At 45.5% G+C, this 20,350-nt stretch overlaps 2 protein-coding genes across 11 annotated transcripts in view; one reads left to right on the plus strand and one right to left on the minus strand.

The window, feature by feature from the left end:
- The window catches only part of DMXL2 (Dmx like 2), a 109,178-nt gene extending 94,834 nt beyond the window's left edge, over positions 1–14,344 (plus strand). For all 10 annotated transcript variants that reach the window (XM_081888317.1, XM_081888314.1, XM_081888316.1 and 7 more), the window contains 7 exons: positions 3,624–3,684; positions 4,593–4,720; positions 6,796–6,873; positions 9,227–9,318; positions 9,419–9,471; positions 11,765–11,982; positions 12,839–14,344. In XM_081888317.1, the coding sequence (XP_081744443.1) occupies positions 3,624–3,684; positions 4,593–4,720; positions 6,796–6,873; positions 9,227–9,318; positions 9,419–9,471; positions 11,765–11,982; positions 12,839–13,048 (840 nt within the window). In that variant the 3' untranslated portion in view covers positions 13,049–14,344. The remainder of the gene's footprint in view (positions 1–3,623; positions 3,685–4,592; positions 4,721–6,795; positions 6,874–9,226; positions 9,319–9,418; positions 9,472–11,764; positions 11,983–12,838) is intronic.
- Positions 14,345–17,312: 2,968 nt separating this feature from the next.
- The window catches only part of GLDN (gliomedin), a 35,491-nt gene continuing 32,453 nt past the window's right edge, over positions 17,313–20,350 (minus strand). Inside the window, exon 10 of the mRNA XM_081888590.1 lies at positions 17,313–19,158. Within this exon, the coding sequence (XP_081744716.1) occupies positions 18,639–19,158 (520 nt within the window). The 3' untranslated portion in view covers positions 17,313–18,638. The remainder of the gene's footprint in view (positions 19,159–20,350) is intronic.

Below are 20,350 nucleotides of genomic sequence, written 5' to 3' on the forward strand. Positions count from 1 at the left end.
GCTAACAACAATAAAACAGTACAAAAGTACAGCACAAACAACACTCTAAAATCATTCATTATAAAATTGATTCAAATCAAGCCACTGGCAACCATTGTGCCAGAGCTCCACGAAGATTGCCGAGGGAGGGAGTCAGGCTGTGCCCTGGCCAAAGGCCGGGGTGGAACAGCTCTGTCTTGCAGGCCCTGCGGAAAGATGTCAAGTCCCGCAGGGCCCTAGTCTCTAGTGACAGAGCGTTCCACCAGATCGGAGCCACAGCCGAAAAAGCCCTGGCTCTAGTTGAGGCCAGTCTAACTTCTCTGTGGCCTGGGACCTTCAAGATGTTTTTATTTGAAGACCGTAAGTTTCTCTGTGGGGCATACCAGGAGAGGCGGTCCCGTAGGTAGGAACTTTGCTTCAGGATGAGAACAGAAATTGTGCTCCAGCGGTGCAACGACAGCAGGAGGCCTCATTAGCAAAAGTGGTGCTTCAGGTTAAGAACAGTTTCAGGTTAAGAACGGACCTCCGGAACAAATTAAGTACTTAACCCGAGGTACCACTGTATTTGTTTATCTCTTTGACATCTGATGGGAGGGCGTTCCACAGGGTGGGTGCCATTACCAAGAAGGCCCTCTGTCTGGTTCCCTGTAGCCTCACTTCCCGCAGTGAGGAAACTGCCAGAAGGCCCTCGGTACTGGACCTCAGGGTCCGGGCAGAACGATGGGGGTGGAGACGCTCCTTCAGGTATACTGGGCAGAGGCCGTTTAGGGCTTTAAAGGTCAACACCAACACTTTGAATTGTGCTCGGAAACGTACTGGGAGCCAAGCAGGTTCCTGTGGGGAAACCCACAAGCAGGACACAAGTACAAGAGCCCTCCCCGCTCCCTGCATTCAGCCTCCAGCGGTGGAGGCAAAGCAATAGTCATCATGTCTAGCAACCATGAATAACAAGCATTGTGGAACATTGCTGTGGCAAGACAGTAAATAGGCAGGTAGGGACTCAGGTGGTTCTGTGATCTGAACCACTGAGCCTCTTGGGCTTGCGAGGCAGAAGGTTGGCAGTTTGAATCCCCGCGGCAGGGTGAGCTCCCGTTGCTCTGTCCCAGCTCCTGCCAACCTAGCAGTTCGAAAGCACGCCAGTGCAAGTAGGTAAATAGGTACCACTCCGGCGGGAAGGTAAACGGTGTTTCTGTGCGCTCTGGTTTCTGTCACGGCGTTCCGTTGCGCCAGAAGCGGTTTAGTCATGCTGGCCACATGATCCGGAAAGCTGTCTGCAGACAAGCGCTGACTCCCTCGGCCTAAAAGTGAGATGAGCGCCGCACCCCATAGTCGCCTTTGACTAGACTCAACCGTCCAGGGGTCCTTTACTTTTTTACCTACATGAGCAGATAGCTGATAACTTGTTTGCACAATAGTCTGTTGCCCAAGTTTCTCCACTGGATTTCTCTGTTGCTCAACAATGAAAACTCACTTGTCATGGCCATCTGTCATGGATGCTTTAGCTGAGATTCCTGCATGGCAGGGGGTTGGACAAGATGACCCTCAGTGTCCCTTCCAGCTTTACAATCCTATTATTCTCCTGGTGTGCTAGCAGACAGGGAGCTTTGGATACAGCCCTTTGTCGTCATCCCCCCTTAATTCCATAAAAGATATGAGATGGTGTAATGGCCACTAGATGGCAACCAATGCCAAATTAATTGCACATTTTACCCCATCATAAAGGATGTCCTGATCATAGAAAAACCACGTGCTGTTTAACTGCAGGATGCATAATGCATTTTGCATTTTCTTTCACGGAGCAGGATGTGTCAAGAATGTATGGAGGTGGGAGAGAACTGCACCACTGTGTGCAGGGTAAAATGACCAACCTGTTCAGTTTTTTTATTTTATTTTTGCTGCTGACAAACCATGCTTTGTACAACCAGGGCATGAAGGCTGCTTTGAAATTGCTCCCTTTGTCAATATAGCCATGTGCAGCACCCCCCAACACAGAGACAGACATCTCTTTTTTTAAAAAAAAGAATTTTATTAAGTTTTTCAATAGTTATATAAAAACAAAACAAGACAATAATAGAAAAACAGACAAAAGAATACCAAGACAAAAAAAAAGAACAAGTATAATTTCATTCCCGTTTTTTCTTATACCTTACTTTCCCGACGTCCCCATACCTCCCCTCTCTGTATTCCAATTTCTGTTATATTAATTCAGCAAATCCTTCCCCTTAATTTCGTTTTAATTTTTAACCCTTCTTTTCTTGTTACTTGTCCAATCCGGCTGGAAACCACACAATTTCTAAACCAACGTCATTCTAACATTCATTAATTTTGCAATATTTATTGAGATAGGCCTTAAATTTCTTCCAGTCTTCTTCCGCTGTCTCAGACATCTCTCCCCCTCCCAAAAAAATAAATAATCACAAAGATCTGAGGTGGCACAAATGTTTTTAAAGTTGTTTAAATTTTTATTTATACTTTTCAGGTTTATACATTTCATTAATTTTACAATCACTTTAACACTTCCAAGTTTGACTTCCTTGCCCCTCTTTCTGCAGTTCCTTAAATTAATTTTTTAATATCTTCCGCATATCCAAATTCATTTAATTTGCTACCTTATATATACTCTTATGAAACCGCAGCTTATTACAATAATCCTGCCGATGTTTTTATCTGTTTGTAATTTATCTGTAAATATTCACTATACCATTTCCATTCTTTTATAAAAAGTTTATCTTGATTTCTTATTCTTCCGGTAAGTTTTGCCATTTCTGCGTAAGTTTTTGTATCCATTCTTCCTCTGCTGGAACTTCTGCTTCTTTCCACTTTGGGGCGAGTAGCATTCTTGCTGCTGTAGTCGAATACATGAATAAGTTTCTATACAGTTTAGGTAGTTCTGTCCGTATAATTTCCCCCCCCCCCAAAAAAAAACCCACAACAACTTCTGGGTTGTTGTTTTTACAAAGGTTATTTTGAACATCCTTTTCAATACATTATATATCATTTCCCAGTGAGCTTTAACCTTACCACAAGACCACCGCATATGATAAGAAGAACCTTCTTTCTTTTTACATTTGTGAGTTGGCACAAATAAAACAGCTTTATCCACATGATAAGCTCTCATGCATAAAGGGATGACTACATGGCGATAGCTGACATGTATGGTAGTTTTGAACCTACAGCCATAACGTGCAGAGACATACAGCCTCTGAGCTGAAATGTGAGATTTTGCTCTGATCCACTCAGATATAAATTGCACCAAGTTCACTGAGAGATGCTTCCAAATTAGTGCAGGGAGGGTTGGGACATCTGAATAGGAAAAGACACCAGAACCCACATACAGTGGTACCTCGGGTTAAGTACTTAATTCGTTCCGGAGGTCCGTTCTTAACCTGAAGCACCAGTTTAGTTAATGGGGCCTCCTGCTGCTGCCGCGCTGCCACTGCACGATTTCTGTTCTCATCCTGAAGCAAAGTTCTTAACCCGAGGTACTATTTCTGGGTTAGTGGAGTCTGTAACCTGAAGCGTATGTAACCCAAAGCGTATGTAACCTGAGGTACCACTGTAATCTCTTACTCTTGAGTATGTATTATTGTCCAGACTTGTAGAAAAAGTGGATTGATTATGATTTCAATTTCTTTTGCATGAAGCTCATCAAGCGGAATTTGAATAACGTTAAGAGAATGACTTCCCATCCAATCCATCAGTATTGTGAGTAATTTCTGTGCAGCAGTTCTAACTGCGGGAGAAATAGCAGGCAGGGAGGAGAAATGTAATATGTTTGCAATTCCGTGGGAGCCTAACTAATCTGCAATTCCTGGACCAGCACACAAACTGAGATGCAGCCATCTTTTGAAATCCTTCTCCCAGTCTTGCTGCGTAGTTCTCCCACCAAAAAAGGAATACTAAAGTTGTGCATTTGGGGGGCAAAGTACACACAAAAATGTGTATATCATCGAAAGTAAGATACAGTATTTTTGTATTTTGGGGAAATTGCTTTCAAAACCATGCATATTGGGCAGATTTGTTTACCAAAAAATGCATTTGTTAGGAGAAATATGTGCAGAAGTGCACATGAATTTTCCTGCTGTCCTTTTTCTTAGCAAATTGAAGATTGGGGATAAAAAGTAGGAAACTGGGAGAAAGTAATTGGAGCAGATTTTACAGGAGCAGGAAATAGGGGTATAGTAATTGCGATCTTGGGACGCGGGTGGCGCTGTGGGTTAAACCACAGAGCCTAGGACTTGCCGATCAGAAGGTCGGTGGTTCGAATCCCTGCGACGGGGTGAGCTCCCATTGCTCAGTCTCTGCTCCTGCCAACCTAGCAGTTCGATAGCACCTCAAAGTGCAAGTAGATAAATAGGTACCGCTCCAGCGGGAAGGTAAACAGCGTTTCCGTGCGCTGCTCTGGTTCGCCAGAAGCGGCTTAGTCATGCTGGCCACATGACCTGGAAGCTGCACGCCAGCTCCCTCGGCCAATAAAGCGAGATGAGCGCCACAACCCCAGAGTTGGTCAGGACTGGACCTAATGGTCAGGGGTCCTTTACCTAATTGCGATCTATTGCATTTTCTTCTTTCGTTTAGTGAAATGTTAACTTGGTCTCTTGTGTGTTTCTCAGACCTTACAGGAGCCCAGGATGGTAGTGTCCGGATGTTTGAATGGACAAGGCCACAACAGTTGGTGTGCTTCCGACAAGCAGGCAATGCACGGGTTACTAGATTGTATTTTAATTCTCAGGGCAATAAGGTGAGTGGTCCCATCTGTACTTCTGAATCAGCACTGAGGCTTCCTCTGGCCTATGCCTGCTTACCTGGGATTAAGGCCCATTGAGCTCCATGGGGCTTAGTGCTTAGTAGGACTGGACTGTTTATTATTCTGGAGATCCTTTCCTTAAAGGACAGTGTTCTGCAGTCATTAGAATAGGACCAGTCACACCAGTAGAGGTAAAAGACGTTGAATGGAAGAAGCATAAACACAGCAACAAGCTGTGTTAAGAGTTTGTTAACCAGCATTACTGAAACGTGCATTGCTAAACTTTGGTCGCAAGCATTTTCTAAAAAAGAGAACAAGCACAAAATTGTACTGACCACAGAGCTGTGATCAAAGGGAAATAGGGAGCTGCCTTCTGCAACCTCAGACTGTATGCCCATCTAGGGATGAGGCATCTGTGGCCATCCAAATGTCGTTGGATGCTGGGAGTTGTAGTCTCAACAACACCTGAAGGGCCACAAGTGTCCCCATTTCTGGCTTAAAGTGATGGTTCCTGGTTTCTAATAAACTATCCCATCTAACAGCTGCAAAAAGTTGCCACTGGAATTTAAGAAAACGTTAAGTACACAGCTGTTGGGAGCGAGCCAGCAGTGAATCACACTGTGCAAGTTGGGGTTAACTCTTTATTAGCAAAAATATGATATGCACAGGCTGGCAGAGTGTCATGAGCACAGCAGCTCACCCCCGGTAGGTCTTGCCCCATGGATCAGTTGCTGAGACTGAAGGACCCTGCCTCCCCACATCTGCCTAAGTCCCCTCCTTTCCAGGGATTCCCCCAAACAATCAGGGACTGCATCTGCGTGAACCCAACCTCTCCCCTGCCCTTTTTATGCCTCTTCTGGTTCTGGGAGACAAGTGGGGAGGGGGGGGCTTGTTGCAGTAGGACAGGGAGACACCTGTGACACTTCACCAATCTGAATCATCTCTGCCTGTTGGCCTCCCTCCTCTCCTGCTTCCACTTCCACTTCTGATTCTGAACTTCTCTCTGCCACAGACTCTCCCTGCTCACTAAGCCCTGTTCCCCTTCATCTTCCAGCCTCAACTAGAGCCAAGGCTTTTTCGGCTGTGGCTCCAATCTGGTGGAGCGCTCTGTCACGAGAGACTAGGGCCCTGCGGGACTTGACATCTTTCCGCAGGGCCTGCAAGGCAGACCTTTTCCACCAGCCCTTTGGTCAAGGCGCAGCCTGACACTCTCCTTTGGCAATCTTCACAGAACTTTAGCCTAATGGTTGCCATCAGTTTGATTTGAATTAATTTTATAATGAAATGATTTTAGAATGTTGTATAGCGGTGCCCCGCAAGACGAATGCCTCGCAAGACGGAAAACCCGCTAGACGAAAGGGTTTTCCGTTTTGGAGGTGCTTCGCAAAACGAATTTCCTATGGGCTTGCTTCGCAAGACGAAAATGTCTTGCGAGTTCCTGCGGGTTTTTTCCCCTTCCCTCCCCCTTTTTTCCCAAGCCGCTAAGCTGCTTATCAGCTGATCCGCTAAGGCGCTTAACAGCTGATCCGCTAAGGCGCTTAACAGCTGATCCGCTAAGCCGCTTATCAGCTGAGCCGCTAAGCCCGCTTAGCCGTTAATAGCGCTAATCCGCTAAGCCGCTAATGGGCTTGCTTCGCAAGACGAAAAAACCGCAAGACGAAGAGACTTGCGGAACGGATTCTTTTCGTCTTGCGAGGCACCACTGTACTGTTTTATTGTTGTTAGCCGCCCCGAGCCCGGCTTTGGCTGGGGAGGGCGGGATATAAATTATTATTATTATTATTATTATTATTATTATTATTATTATTATTCCAGCACCTCCTCCCAGTCTTCTCCCTCTGACCGCTCACTGCTGTCCTACCACCACTCCCCAGTCTCTGAGCCTTCTTCCCTTGGTGGTTCCCCAGCTGGTTCCTCCCACCATTCCTCATCATCCAACCACTCCATGACAGTAGCCTGGAATAACAGTAGCAATTTAGGGCCTGGTTACTGAAAAATAGCTGCTCTTGACATGTTTTCATAAAAGTCATGAATTCTGTTGTGAAATGAGTGGCGTCTGTCTCTTGCAGTGTGGTGTGGCTGATGGAGAGGGATTCTTAAGTATCTGGCAAGTAAACCAAACTGCAACTAATCCTAAACCTTATCTGGTAAGTAGATCAAGCCATGTTTTTATTTTGAGTGACCTCATTTCTGGTCCCACTCCTCCCCAAGTTTTAGGAAAACTCAAAGTAGGAAACCCAAGGAGTCAATTTGGTTGCAAGTTTCCTTTTTTTTTTTTAGCTTCTTTTTATTCATTTTCTATAACCAAACAACAGCAAAGAAAGAAAAAGAAAAATAGCCAACACATACCAAAAAAAGAAAGAAAGGAAAACATCAACCAAATCAAAACACCTAAACCAACCAAAAAACAAACATTAATTAACAATAAAGTTGGTTGCAAGTTTCCAGTTGGCTCTTCGGTGTACCATCAGCAGTCTTCCCCAACCTAGTGGCCTCCAAATGTCTTGGCTTTTGACTCTCCTCATTCCTGACTGTCGTCTGGGGCTGATGGAAGTTGCAAGTCCTGCAGCGCCTGGAGAGCAGCCTCTGTAAAGGGCAGTGTTAAATGCATGCAGATTTGAACTTGATTTTTGAACTCTGATTCCCAGGAGGTGACATGGACCTTCCTAAGGGAATAGATTCAGGTAGGTAGCCGTGTTGGTCTGATGCAGTCAAAATATCTAAAATATATATATAAAATGTCCAGTAGCACCCTAGAGACCAACTAAGTTTGTTCTGGGTATAAGCTTCTTCAGATACCTATATATATATTTCTTCTAGAGGACAAGGATCTAGAGATCACGCTAAGGGTGGCCAAATTCTGTGCGACTGCCATAAAACGTAGGGAACAAGCTGTACTACCAAAATGATTAAGGTTTTAAATGACAATTTTAGGTTATATTTTAGTGATCAAGATTTAATATATATTGTTAACTGCCGCTATATCTGAATTGTCTCTCTTATACTCAACTGCAATTCAACGTATTCCTGTTGTGTTTTATGATTTTCCTGATATTGTAAGTGAGCTGGAACTGGTCTGTGACCGTAATAATAAAAATTCATATATATTTCTTCCTAAGGGAAGTCAGGCAAAAAGCAGAGTGAGATTTATCGTTCTGTGTTTAAAGATTGCTCTCAGTTATGGGTGTGGGGAGGCGACTAATAGCTTGGGATGCAGAGTGTAAATAATCTACTATCCCTTTGTAATCAGCACATATAGCCAGAGTGGTGTAATGGTTGGAGTGTTGGAATAACGCCTGAAGGACCAGGGTTCAAATCCCCATCCGATCACTGGGTGACCTTGGGCCAGCCACTCACTCACTCTCAGCCTAATCTACCTGACAGGGTTGTTGTTGTGAGGATAAAATGGGGACAAGGGGAACTCTGTACACCTTGAGCTCCTTAAAGAAATGCTTAATTAAAAATAAACATAGAGCATCTGTGTGGTTATGCAAATAGAAAAGGGGAAGCCTTTTTTTGGGGGGGTGCTCTTTGGAACACCCTCCCAAAGAAGCAACATTTGCAGTATCAGATCAAGACATTCGTCTTTGCCCAGGCATTTATATTTACAGTGGTACCTCGCAAGACAAATGCCTCGCAAGACGAAAAATGCGCAAGACGAAAGAGTTTTCCGTTTTTTGAGTCGTTCCGCAAGACGAATTTCCCTATGGGCTTGCTTCGCAAGACGAAACATCTTGCGAGTTCTTGCGAGTTTGTTTCCTTTTTCTTAAAGCCGCTAAGCCGTTAATAGCCGCTAAGCTGTTAATAGCTGCTAATAGCCGCTAAGCCGTTAATATCCGCTAAGCCGCTAATAGCCGTGCTTCGCAAGACGAAAAAACCGCAAGACGAAGAGACTCGCGGAACGGATTAATTTCGTCTTGCGAGGCACCACTGTATCTTATGGTGCCTCCTTGCTTCATAGATTTTATAAGTGTTCTGTTTCCCCTTAATTTTACTCTCTTAAGGAAGGATGCCAATTGTGATGTTTTATTCTGTTCTATTTATATTGCTGTACATTGCCTTAGAATCCATCACAATGAACGGTGGTTTTCAAAGTGTTTCAAGCAAAGAAGCAAACCCATGTTTCTTGGGGTATGGCCCTGCCTGCACTAGATGGTTAACCATGGTTTGGTTTTTGAACTTTGCATGGCACAGGAAACCCTTAATTCATGAGTGCAATGTCCTTTTAAGACTTTCACATTTTCATTATTGTTTAATCATCTTCTCAGCAATTGCAGAAAGAGAAATGGCAGTTATAAATGAGAGGGTTAATTTCTTGCTTAGTTCCATTTCCTGTTCATTTTCAAGCTGCCATTACATTGTTAATCTGAAGCTATAACATTTGTGTTCCCGACATTTTGTTTGTGATGATGATGTCACAGAACCCTCTGAAGTTGGCGCGAGCCCTTTCGTACCTCGTGGCTGATAGCATTTCTGTGTCTCTTCTGCTTTCTTTTTCAGAGCTGGCAGTGCCACAGCAAAACCACAAGTGACTTTGCATTCATTACCTCTTCGAGTCTAGTAGCCACCTCTGGGCAGTCCAGTGACAACAGGTCTGTCCAAAGGGCAAAGAAATGGGAGGAAGGAGTGATCGGTACACTTGGAGAATAAGCAATACTAATTTTATTTTTGCGTGTCTTTTCTTCTTTCCAGAAATGTGTGTTTGTGGGACACCTTGGTGTCACCGTCCAACAGCCTCATACATGGTAGGTTTATTGCAGTACATCTTTGTATTAACTCTGTGATGTGCAAGTGATTCAAGATGCATTCCTGTATTCCTGGAAGTTGGGGTTAGGAGTCGTGGTTAGTCCTTTCGGATGGTGGTGTGCACTGCCCTTTTGCTAGTGATCATGTGCTCCACAAGCTCATATTTTTGTTGGAGGTGCCCAGATGTTTGCCGCTGGCAGTCATGCCAGGTACAGCAGTGGAGGCTGGTCCATTAAGGCAAATGGGGCACTACCCCACCAATTGCAGCCTGGCCTCTACCAGCCACCACTTGCCAGCTGTCATACCTACAGCCAATCACAGGGCGGCTGTGCTTGTCTTTGGTTCTGGCTCCACCTACCGTTTGGGATCACTGCCTTCTGCCCCACTAACCTCACAGATGCCTGCCATCACTGAGGTACGGTCAACTCAGATACAAATTGCTGGTTTAAGACACTGATGCCCATGGGTGCCAGCCAACATGGCCAGTGGGTGGGGAGGACGGGCCTTTTATACTATGACTGCTACTACAATGGCACCTCGGGTTACAGACACTTCAGGTTACAGACACTTCAGGTTACAGACTCCGCTAACCCAGAAATAGTACCTCGTGTTAAGAACTTTGCTTCAGGATGAGAACAGAAATTGCACGGTGGTGGCACATCAGCAGCGGGAGGCCCCATTAGCTAAAGTGGTACCTCAGGTTGAGAGCAGTTTCAGGTCAAGAACGGACCTCCAGAACGAATTAAGTTCTTAACCCGAGGTACCAATGTACTGTTGTTGTTGTTCAGTCGTTTAGTCGTGTCCGACTCTTCGTGACCCCATGGACCAGAGCACGCCAGGCACTCCTGTCTTCCACTGCCTCCCGCAGTGTGGTCAAACTCATGTTTGTAGCTTTGAGAACAGTGTCCAGCCATCTCATCCTCTGTTGTAGCAAGCTTCAACAGTGTAAATAAGTTTTGATGGATATAATAATGGAATACTGAATGGTTTAGTTTATGTAAGGGATTTATGTTATGCAAAATGAACCATGGAATGAGAAGGGAATCAATGATGTTTTAAGGTTGTTTAATTGAATATTCAAAAATGTGTTTTATATATATATATGTGAATGATTCATAGCAAGCCGCACCACCTGCCCTTGCATCAAAGCCTGGAAATCAGAAAAACATCTTCAGTTTTTCTAGACTTTGGCCAAGTCCAAGACAAAACATCACTAATCAGAATAGTAGTAGTAGTAGTAGTAGTAGTAGTAGTAGTAATATATTAAAAAAACCTTTATTTATATCCCACCCTCCCCGGCCAAAGTCGGGCTCAGGGCTGCTAAACATCTAATATATAACATTAGTATAAAATCAAACAATAATTAAATTACCTCCTAAAAACAGGTCAAAATCAAAGTCTAATTGGATGGATTTCCATGCTGCCAAGTATGCCTTGGCGAGGCATGGCCTCCATCGTAATAACCTGTGCTTGGCTAGAAAATGTGAAATCTTGCAAGGGAGGCCCAGGTGTTCCAAGGAAAGGGCAGATACCAGGGGTCTAGGGAAATCAGGAAGTGATTGGCCACCAGCTTGTTTCCCCTTGCTACCCTCAACCTTCTAACATCTCCAGCACTTATCTGATTCAGGCTTATACATTTTAACAAGTCTACTCAGAGTTAAATACCATGGTGTAGTGGTTAAGAGCGGTACTCTCGTAATCTGGGGAACCGGGTTCGTGTCTCCGCTCCTCCACATGCATCTGCTGGGTGACCTTGGGCCAGTCACACTTCTCTGAAGTCTCTCAGCCCCACTCACCTCACAGAGTGTTTGTTGTGGGGGAGGAAGGGAAAGGAGAATGTTAGCAGCTTTGAGACTCCTGAAGGGGAGTGATAAAGCGGGATATCAAATCCAAACTACTACTACTACTACTACTACTACTACTACTACTACTACTCTTCTTCTTCTTCTTCTTCTTCTTCTTCTTCTTCTTCTTCTTCTTCTTCTTCTTCTTCCATCTGTAAATCATTTTCAGGTAGTGGTGTATTGCTTGTTCTCAATCAAATATAGCAGCGAGGATGCTTGCGGGAAGAGCGTTCCCCAGCCTGTAGATGTCAGGAGTTCCCCCAAGGAAACCAGTCCCCTCCCTCTTGTTTCTTAGCGGTCACTTTTTGACTTGGCTCCATTTTTCTTTGGCACTCACCTACTCCCCCTCCCCCAAGTTTGTTGTTGTAGAGAAGGACCAGCCTGACTTGCATGAGGCTATAATAACCATTTACTTAAAACTTGCTTGGTCGTTTGTTTCCTCGCTCAGCCTTCACTTGTCACGATCACGGTGCCACCGTGCTACAGTACGCACCCAAGCACCAGCTGCTGATTTCAGGAGGCAGGAAAGGGCACATCTCCATCTTCGACATCCGGCAGAGGCAGGCCCTGCACACCTTCCAAGCCCACGACTCTTCGATCAAGGCGCTCGCCCTCGACTCTTCCGAAGAGTGCTTTTGCACGGGCTCCGCAGAAGGCAATGTGAAGGTTAGCGGAAGTTCAGGCGAACTTGTGCTCTGTAACCTCTGATAGGTAAAGGGACCCCTGACCATTAGGTCCAGTCGTGACCGACTCTTATGTGCTGTCTAAGACCCAGCATTTATGTGTGCTTGAGTATGCCCCTCTCCCGGGGGTCTTGCCCCACATTATAAGGATTCAGTCCTAGGTTAGAGACCTTCTGAGGATTTAGTCCTAGGACTGGAGCCTAGGAAACTGGCTTAAACCAGGTCTAGACCATTTGTACACCCAGGCCCAATATTGTCTCTCTTACCTAGCAGCTGTGGTATAAACCACTGAGCCTCTTGGGCTTGCCGATCAGAAGGTCGGTGGTTCGAATCCGCATGACGGGGTGAGCTCCTGTTGCTCTGTCCCAGCTCCTGCCAACCTAGCAGTTTGAAAGCACACCAGTGCAAGTAGATAAATAGGTAGCACTGCGGCAGGAAGGTAAACTACATTTCATGCACTTTGGTTTCCGTCACAGTGTCCCATTGCACCATACACAGTTTAGTCATACTGGCCACATGACCCAAAAGCTATCTGTGGACAAACGCCAGCTCCCTCGGCCTGAAAGCAAGATGAGTGCCGCAATCCCATAGTCACCCTTGACTGGACTTAAACATCCAGGGGACCTTTACCTTTCCAAGGTCTCTGGGAGAGACACCTTTGCCATCACCTGTTACCTGGTATTTACTAACTGGAAATGGCAGGAATTGAACACCTGCATACGAAACATGAGCGCTACCACCGAGCTGTTGTCCCTTCCTTCCTCTAGAGGAGAAAAATGAGATCACTCGGGTCCCCAAAATCGACTGACAAGGTGCTTGTCCGCCCTCTCTTCCTGCAGGTGTGGAGGCTGACAGGCTACGGTCTGATCCACTCGTTTAAGCACGAACACGCCAAGCAGTCCATCTTCCGAAACCTCAGCACCGGGGTCATGCAGATTGAAATGGCACAAGGCAACCGCATCTTCTCCTGTGGAGCGGATGGTACCCTGAAGATGCGAGTTCTACCCAACGCTTTCAGCATCCCGTCGAGCCTCTGCGACATTCTGTAGACTTTGCTGCTGCTGCCGCCGCCATTCCCTGTCCGAGAAACGTGGCTGGAACCGGTACCGTGGCGTAGCGAGCGTTTAAGAAGGGGTGTCGCCATGCTTCATAATCAAGAGTTAATTATTGCAGCCTTTAGTTGCTATATAGTTGAGTTAAGAGGAAGAGCGGTGTTTCGACACCTCCCCACACACCTTTATTTTATTTTTTCTTGTTTAAAGCACTGTGTTTATGAATTGATGGGGTGGAAATGCATGCACTGTACAGGCGCCGACGTCCCTTGCACAGTGACCGATGGGCTTGTGCTCTGTGACCCATGAGCCTTGTTTACTTAAAGTAAGCAAAAAGATGCTTATTCTCCTGCAGTTGCAGCAAAACCCCTAAAAGCAAGCTATTTTTGATGTACTTTTCAGGATATTCTCTTCCAAATTGTTGCCGCTAAGTTGAAGCATGTCTGCAAACCGCTCCCCCACCTCCAATTTTGAAAATGATTTGCTATAATGAAGGGTATTCGAAGTGAGCGTGATTTTACATTGTTGATGTCGTTGTTATTAATTATTATTATTATTATTATTATTATTATTATTATTTTGGGTCATGCCACTATGAAAATGTGACTACCACATAATCCGTGAAGCTGTGCGCAATGGGGAATGTACTGTGGGCTGAAGTGTATATTATTTGATGCCGAGACTCCCCTGTTATCTTTCCCCCTCCCCGAATTAGCATTAATGCACTGTAATTTGCACAGAATAACATTTCTCGGAACCTGTGGGATTTTCCTTGGAATCATATGCCACTTTTGATTTTCTCTCTGTCTGCGCTGAAGACGCTTTGAAACGAACTGGGCCGCCCACCAAAACAGAGACCCTGTGGCATCCTCCCCTCTCCCGTTCCTAACGTTTGGTACAGCTGACCACTGTCCCAATACGATTTGTTGCATTTCTCCACATTCCAATTCATACCACTGGCCGGACAGGGCAGGAAACCGATCCACATTATGACATGAGCTCAAGTCACTACTGAGAGGCGAGGGTGGGAGAGAATGCAACACAGGTCTCTGTTTTCATCCGAGGCGCCGTGATTTTCCTAATATCAGATTCCACCTTACTCCTTCTCCCTGCCATTATTTCGAGTCCTGCCTTTTGCGTTAGGAATGTAATTTGTGAGCACTAAGTGTTTGTTGTGAACAGGAAACCTCTTTCTAGTCATCCTTTTGAGTTCTGAGTTTTATTTTCATGTAGGGCAAAAAAAAAAAAAAAAGGAAGAGAAGGAAGGGGAAAAAACCATACAGATTGATCTTTCTTAAAGCAAAGCTGTAGAAGAAACTACTGATATAGACCCATGCCACATTTCAGATGAATGTCAGGCTTACATGTGGCCAGCTAGTAAATAGTTGACAAAATTGGTAATCTTGAACTGTTTCCACGGCATATTGTATAAACTATGCAGAGGTCAATATTGTTTGCTTGTAATATACCAGCTATTGTTTGTCATATTTAGATGTATTTTTCTCTGTTGTAAAACAGGAAGACACGTTCTTTACCAAGATATAACGGAGCTGATGTCTGTGTATTTAAATGTTTAACAAATTGTATTTTTTTTCCCCTCCAGTGAGAATTTATGTGTCTGTGCTGTATTCTAAATCATATATATATATATATATATATATATATATATATATATATATATATATGAATGAATGAGATGGAGTAAAATGCACCTTTGTCTAAAGGCAATTTTAAGTGCAAGCTGCAAAGTATATATATATATATGAAAAGAAAGCAAATGTCCTTTGTTAGTTTTACCTTTGTAAGTTAAATAAATTCCTTTTATTTCACGGAATGCCCTACAGTCCTTGTCGTCGTGGTAGCGTGAGACTTTGTAAGGTGTAATAGCAACAGTTGCCCCCATGTGTTTAATATGGAATATATGAGGTCTCAGGGCGGTTCACATAAAAAAAAAATCACAGTATATAAAATAAAAATAAAAGCAATAACCCAATAATACACACCACCAGCCCAAAAAGAGCCACATTATAAAATGAAATGAAAGGGTATGGGATGTTCATCAGGTCTTATCAAAAGACTGGTTAAAAAGGAACGTTTTTGCTTGGCGCCTAAAGGTGTATAATGAAGGTGCCAGGCAAACTTCCCTGGGGAGAGCATTCCACAGATGGGGAGCCACTGCAGAGAAGGCCCCGTTCTCTTGTTGCCACCCTCTGAACCTCTTGAGGAGGAGGCACACGAAGGAGAGCCTCAGAAGATGATATCAGGGTCCAGGGTAGGTTAATATGGAAAGAGGCAGTTCTTGAGGTATTGCGGTCCTGAGCTGTTTAAGGCACTTTATAGTCAAAACCAGAACTTTCAATTGTAGAATTGGAAGGGACCCCAAGGGTCATCTAGTCCAACCCTCTGCAACACAGGAATCTTTTGCTCAATGTGGGGCTCAAACCCACAACCCTGAGATTAAGAGTCTCATGCTCTACCAACTGAGCTATCCCAGCTTAGCTGGTGAACCTCCTTTCATCCAGAAGGCTGCTTTCCCTTTGGGGCAATTTTCCAGGGGCCACATGCCAGTGGGTGGGGCCAGAGGCAAAAGTGGGTGGCGCAATACAGCAGGTTAGTTACTTCATGCACCCCTCTCTCTCCTTTCCATCCAGTCACGAATGAGTTCAAGGGCACCTTAAAAGTAAAGGTAAAGGGACTCCTGACCATTAGGTCCAGTCATGGCCGACTCTGGGGTTGCAGCGTTCATCTCGCTTTATTGGCCGAGGGAGCCGGCGTACAGCTTCTGGGTCATGTGGCCAGCATGACTAAGCCACTTCTGACGAACCAGAGCAGCGCACGGAGACGCCGTTTACCTTCCTGCCAGTGCGGTACCTATTTATCTAAAGGACCCCTGAACGGTTAAGTCCAGTCAAGGGCGACTATGGTTTTGCGGCGCTCATCTTGTTTTCAGGCCGAGGGAGCCGGCGTTTGTCCACTGACAGCTTTCCAGGTCATGTGGACAGCATGACTAAGCCGCTTCTGGCACAACAGAACACCGTGATGGAAACCAAAGCGCATGGAGACACCATTTACCTTCCCGCCACAGCGGTACCTATTTATCTACTTGCACTGGTGTGCTTTCGAACTGCTAGATTGGCAGGAGCTGGGACTAAACAACGGGAACTCACCCCATCGCGGGGATTCAAACTGCCAACCTTACGATTGGCAAGCCCAAGAGGCTCTGATTTAGACCACAGCACCACCCGCGTCCCATGGTGTTCTTATAAGCTTCATGAAGAAAAGACAGAGCACTATTTTAGATTTTATAATGTATGAACTTTCAGATGCATCCTAGAACTCAGAGAGGACACAGCTTCCTCTCTCTTCATGCTCCTCCAATCTACTGCAGAGGCATCATAATAATATGGCCCCACTCCCCAGATCCCATGTCTTGCACACAGTCGTCTTGCACCAATGCTGGGCTCTGATTCCTTGCATGCAATTCTGTGTATGTAAAAAGGGGGAGTCTACATCTTCCATTTGGTTTTTGAAGAGGGATTTTCCTCAGGAGCAGTGTCAAAAATGAAAGGGAAGGCTTACATTCATCTACAGAGTACAATTCTATTTCACACTTGCCTGCTAATGCTATTTTAATTTCTTTTTTTAAAAAAGCCCTGCGCATTAAATGCAAGGATGCATATAAAGTTAGTTTTGGCTTCACAGTGGTAGGTGTACCTCTGTTTTTGACATCTGTTTGACCCCATATCATTCCCAGAGGTTGCCCTCTGACAGATTACTTTTGCAGACTTCCCACTTTGAGAAACATTTCTCTGCCTTGAACAAATACCGCCATGCCTATCGCCGTTCGACACATCCTTCCAAAACAGCTGTGTTCGGCTGCAACAGGAGTTAGGAAGTCCATTCCAGTTGGGCCAATGTCCCCTTTATTTGCCAAGATTGTCATACATGCATCTTTATTCCCCAGTTGAGAAATATATACAGAGAGAGAGAGACATTCAGCCAAGATTACAGCTAAAAGGTGCTGGGGGGGGGGGGAATGACTTCAAAGGAGAATTGAAATGATATCTCAGATTCAAGGACACATTTCAGTGGACAGAGCAGGGCTGGAGACTATCATGTTAAAGAGAGCTGAAGGGGGTGTTCTAAGAAGCATTCCCCCCCCCAGTATGTTCCACATCTCCCTCTTTTGCTCCAGAGCATAAAACAACAGCTAGTTGAAATGGGAGGGCATCCTATTCTGGCAAAAATGTCAAGCAAATAGCTGCTCCAGGGCAATCGTGGCTTCTTTGTCACGAGATATTCAAGCAGAAACTGTAAGGCACATGTGAGGAACCTGTGGCCCTCCATATGGCCCTGAACAATAGCTCCTATCAGCCTCAGGAAGCTAGGAATGATGGGAGTTGTCGTCTGGCAACTTCTGGAGGGCCAAAGCTGCCGCACGCCTGCTGCGAAGGTTGCAAGATTCCTAGAATTTCTGAGATCAGGGTTTGATGAGATGGCCCATAAGACCATTTAGAGCAGTGGTTCTCAACCTGTGGGTCCCCAGATGTTGGACTACAACTCCCATCATCCCTGAGCTCTGGCCTTGCTAGCTAGCGGTGATGGGAGTTGCAGTTCAACAACATCTGGGGACCCACAGGTTGAGAAAGGCTGATATAGAGCAATATGCATGACCACCTAAGCAGCCACACACAACCAACAGGCCAATAAACTGAAGGTTGCATCCTGACGTTTGTCACTTAGTGTTATACTTCTTCTGCTGGCAAGATGCTTTGCGGCAGGAGGACTTCGTTGCCTGCAGGTGGGCCGCTGCTGTGCAACAAGTTTCTGTTGCATTGGATTCCACTGTTCCACAACATTAAAATCTCCCACCTGCTAGTGCAAAAGGCTTGTGCTAGTGGGCAGGGAACACCGGGCACAGCCCTCGCAAGTTTAAAAATGGCTGGCATGGACCCCAGCCATACATTTAAATGGACGCTTGCACCACTTTTACAGCTCTGGCTTCCCCCAAAATAAATCCGGCTACTGCATTCGATTAAAGGGTGTCGGGGGTTGCTAGAAGACAACCCAAGACCTGATCCACAGGACCCTTAACCAAAACTACCATTCCAACGCGAAAGTGGTCCAAGCATGCCTTAAATGTACTGTATGGTGCCATTGTGACCCAGAAGAAGGAGCGCCGCATGGGAGCTGCAGGCTTTTAGACGCATTCCTGGGGTCCTTTGACGAGAGGTGCCACATGCCTCCGTCCGTGCTCGAAGCACATGGGATTTGAAAGGGCCTTCCTCCCACACTGCAGCCTCTCTGCGAAACAAAGCCTCACTGGGCTTCTGCCGGCATGCACCGCTCGCTACGACATTGAGCAGCCTTTGTTCTGCAAAGCCACAGAAGCCTACGTAATCTAAACATCTACGCTGGGGACACAAAGGGGGGGATGAGAACAAGCCGCTCTGTCTGTACGCACATTGCTTTGAGACTCTCCTCAAATGGAAGATGTGCAGTTGTTTTCGCTGAAAGGTTTGGAGAGCTGAATCTCCAATATGGACGACAGGCAAAGATGGCCCTCGTGGATTGGTACCAAGCGCATTCAGCCGGCAAAATGGACAGGGTATTGCATCAGAAAGCCATGTTCCCATGTGTAGAGGCGCTTGTCTCCTTGATTATAGGAAAGCATGGCCAGGACGGGCACAAACGACGAATCGTCCTGCTTGGTTGGGGACACTTTGGAAGCAAAGCCTGCGTCGGATAGCGACAGTTTCAACTCAAAGCTGGTGTCCAGTTGCCTTTCCCTCCAGAGATCATAAGCAAAGGCGACATGCGTGTGGTTCTTGTCGGTGATGTACAGAACCCCGCAGGCGACGAAGGCGCTGCCAGCTTTGGACTGCGGGTACGTGGTGTTGATGTACCGCAGCACCGAGAAGGTGTCCTCGTCTACGTGCGCCACCATGATGTGTTCGTCTGGCCTCGAGAGGTAGAGCACCCAAAGTCCATTCTCGTCCACGGCGACGCTGAAGTAGGATTTGGAAGCGCCAAAGAGATACTTGCGCTCAAAGTACCAGGCGTTTTTGATGGAGAGCGTCTGCGAGGACTGTGTCGCGAAGTCGTACCTGCGGAGAGGGTTTGAAGCAAAATACTTCAGAGCGGCTCAAGCGGCACGAGGGCAGGGGTTTATAAAACAAAATTAACACACCCCATTTGTTTCCATGTGTTTTATATTGAAAGGAATGGAAGAACATGAATCCAGATTGGGAACCTCTTTTATTCCAAGTCCACATTCCCTTCTGGGTAACCTACCAGAGCTGGGTGATATATCAATATATCATCCAAAACCGAAGTCCGTATCATGATATTGCTTGCATAATACAGTATATATATTTTAAATTTATTTATTTGGTTTTTCAACTTTACAGAGTTATATCAAACATAAATCATAAAAACAAGATTCCAAGGAATCTCCTCGACTTCCATCCTTCCCTTTGTGTGTCCTATTATCAATCAATTCCGCCCGCATCTTTTATGCTAATACAAAACCTTTACCTCTTCCATTTTGTCCAGAATCACCCTTACACTACAAGTGCTATTCCAATCCTACTAACGATTTTAGCTGTTTACAATGGTCTTTAAGAAAAGTTGTGCATTTTCCCCATTCCTTATTAAAAATTTGGAGCTGGCAATATATTGTGAATTACGGTGTGTGTGTGTGTGTGTGCGCGCGCGCTATGCAAAAATCACGATGCAGAAAAAACCGTGAAGCCAGCCAATGCTTCTCTTGATTCCTGCAGCCCCTTTTAATTCAGCCGGCTCAATTCTCCTCTGCCATTTGCAAGGGGCAGCGAATCACAAGAGCAAGCGCCAGCAAAAATCACAATGCAGGAAAAGCCACGGTATGTCCCACAGAGGTCCTTACAGTCTTCAAACAAAAACATCTTGGAGGTCCTGGGCCACAGATAGGTTAGGCTGGCCTCAACCAGAGCCAAGGCTTTTTCAGCTGTGGCTCCAATCTGGTGGAACGCTCTGTCACAAGAGACTAGGGCCCTGCGGGACTTGACATCTTTCCGCAGTGCCTGCAAGACAGAGCTGTTCCACCAGGCCTTTGGCCAAGGCACAGCCTGACCCCCTCCTTTGGCAATCCTCACAGAACTCTAGCCCAGTGGTTGCCATTAATCTGATTTGAACTGATTTTATAATGAAATGATTTTAGAATGTTGTTTCATTTTAATGTTGTTAGCCGCTCTGAGCCTGGCTTCGGCTGGGGCGGGCGGGATATAAATAATTTTTTTTATGATGATGATGATGATG

The sequence above is a fragment of the Podarcis melisellensis genome (assembly GCF_964234715.1).
Source record: "Podarcis melisellensis genome assembly, chromosome: 14".
NCBI classification, from domain to species: Eukaryota; Metazoa; Chordata; class Lepidosauria; order Squamata; family Lacertidae; genus Podarcis; species Podarcis melisellensis.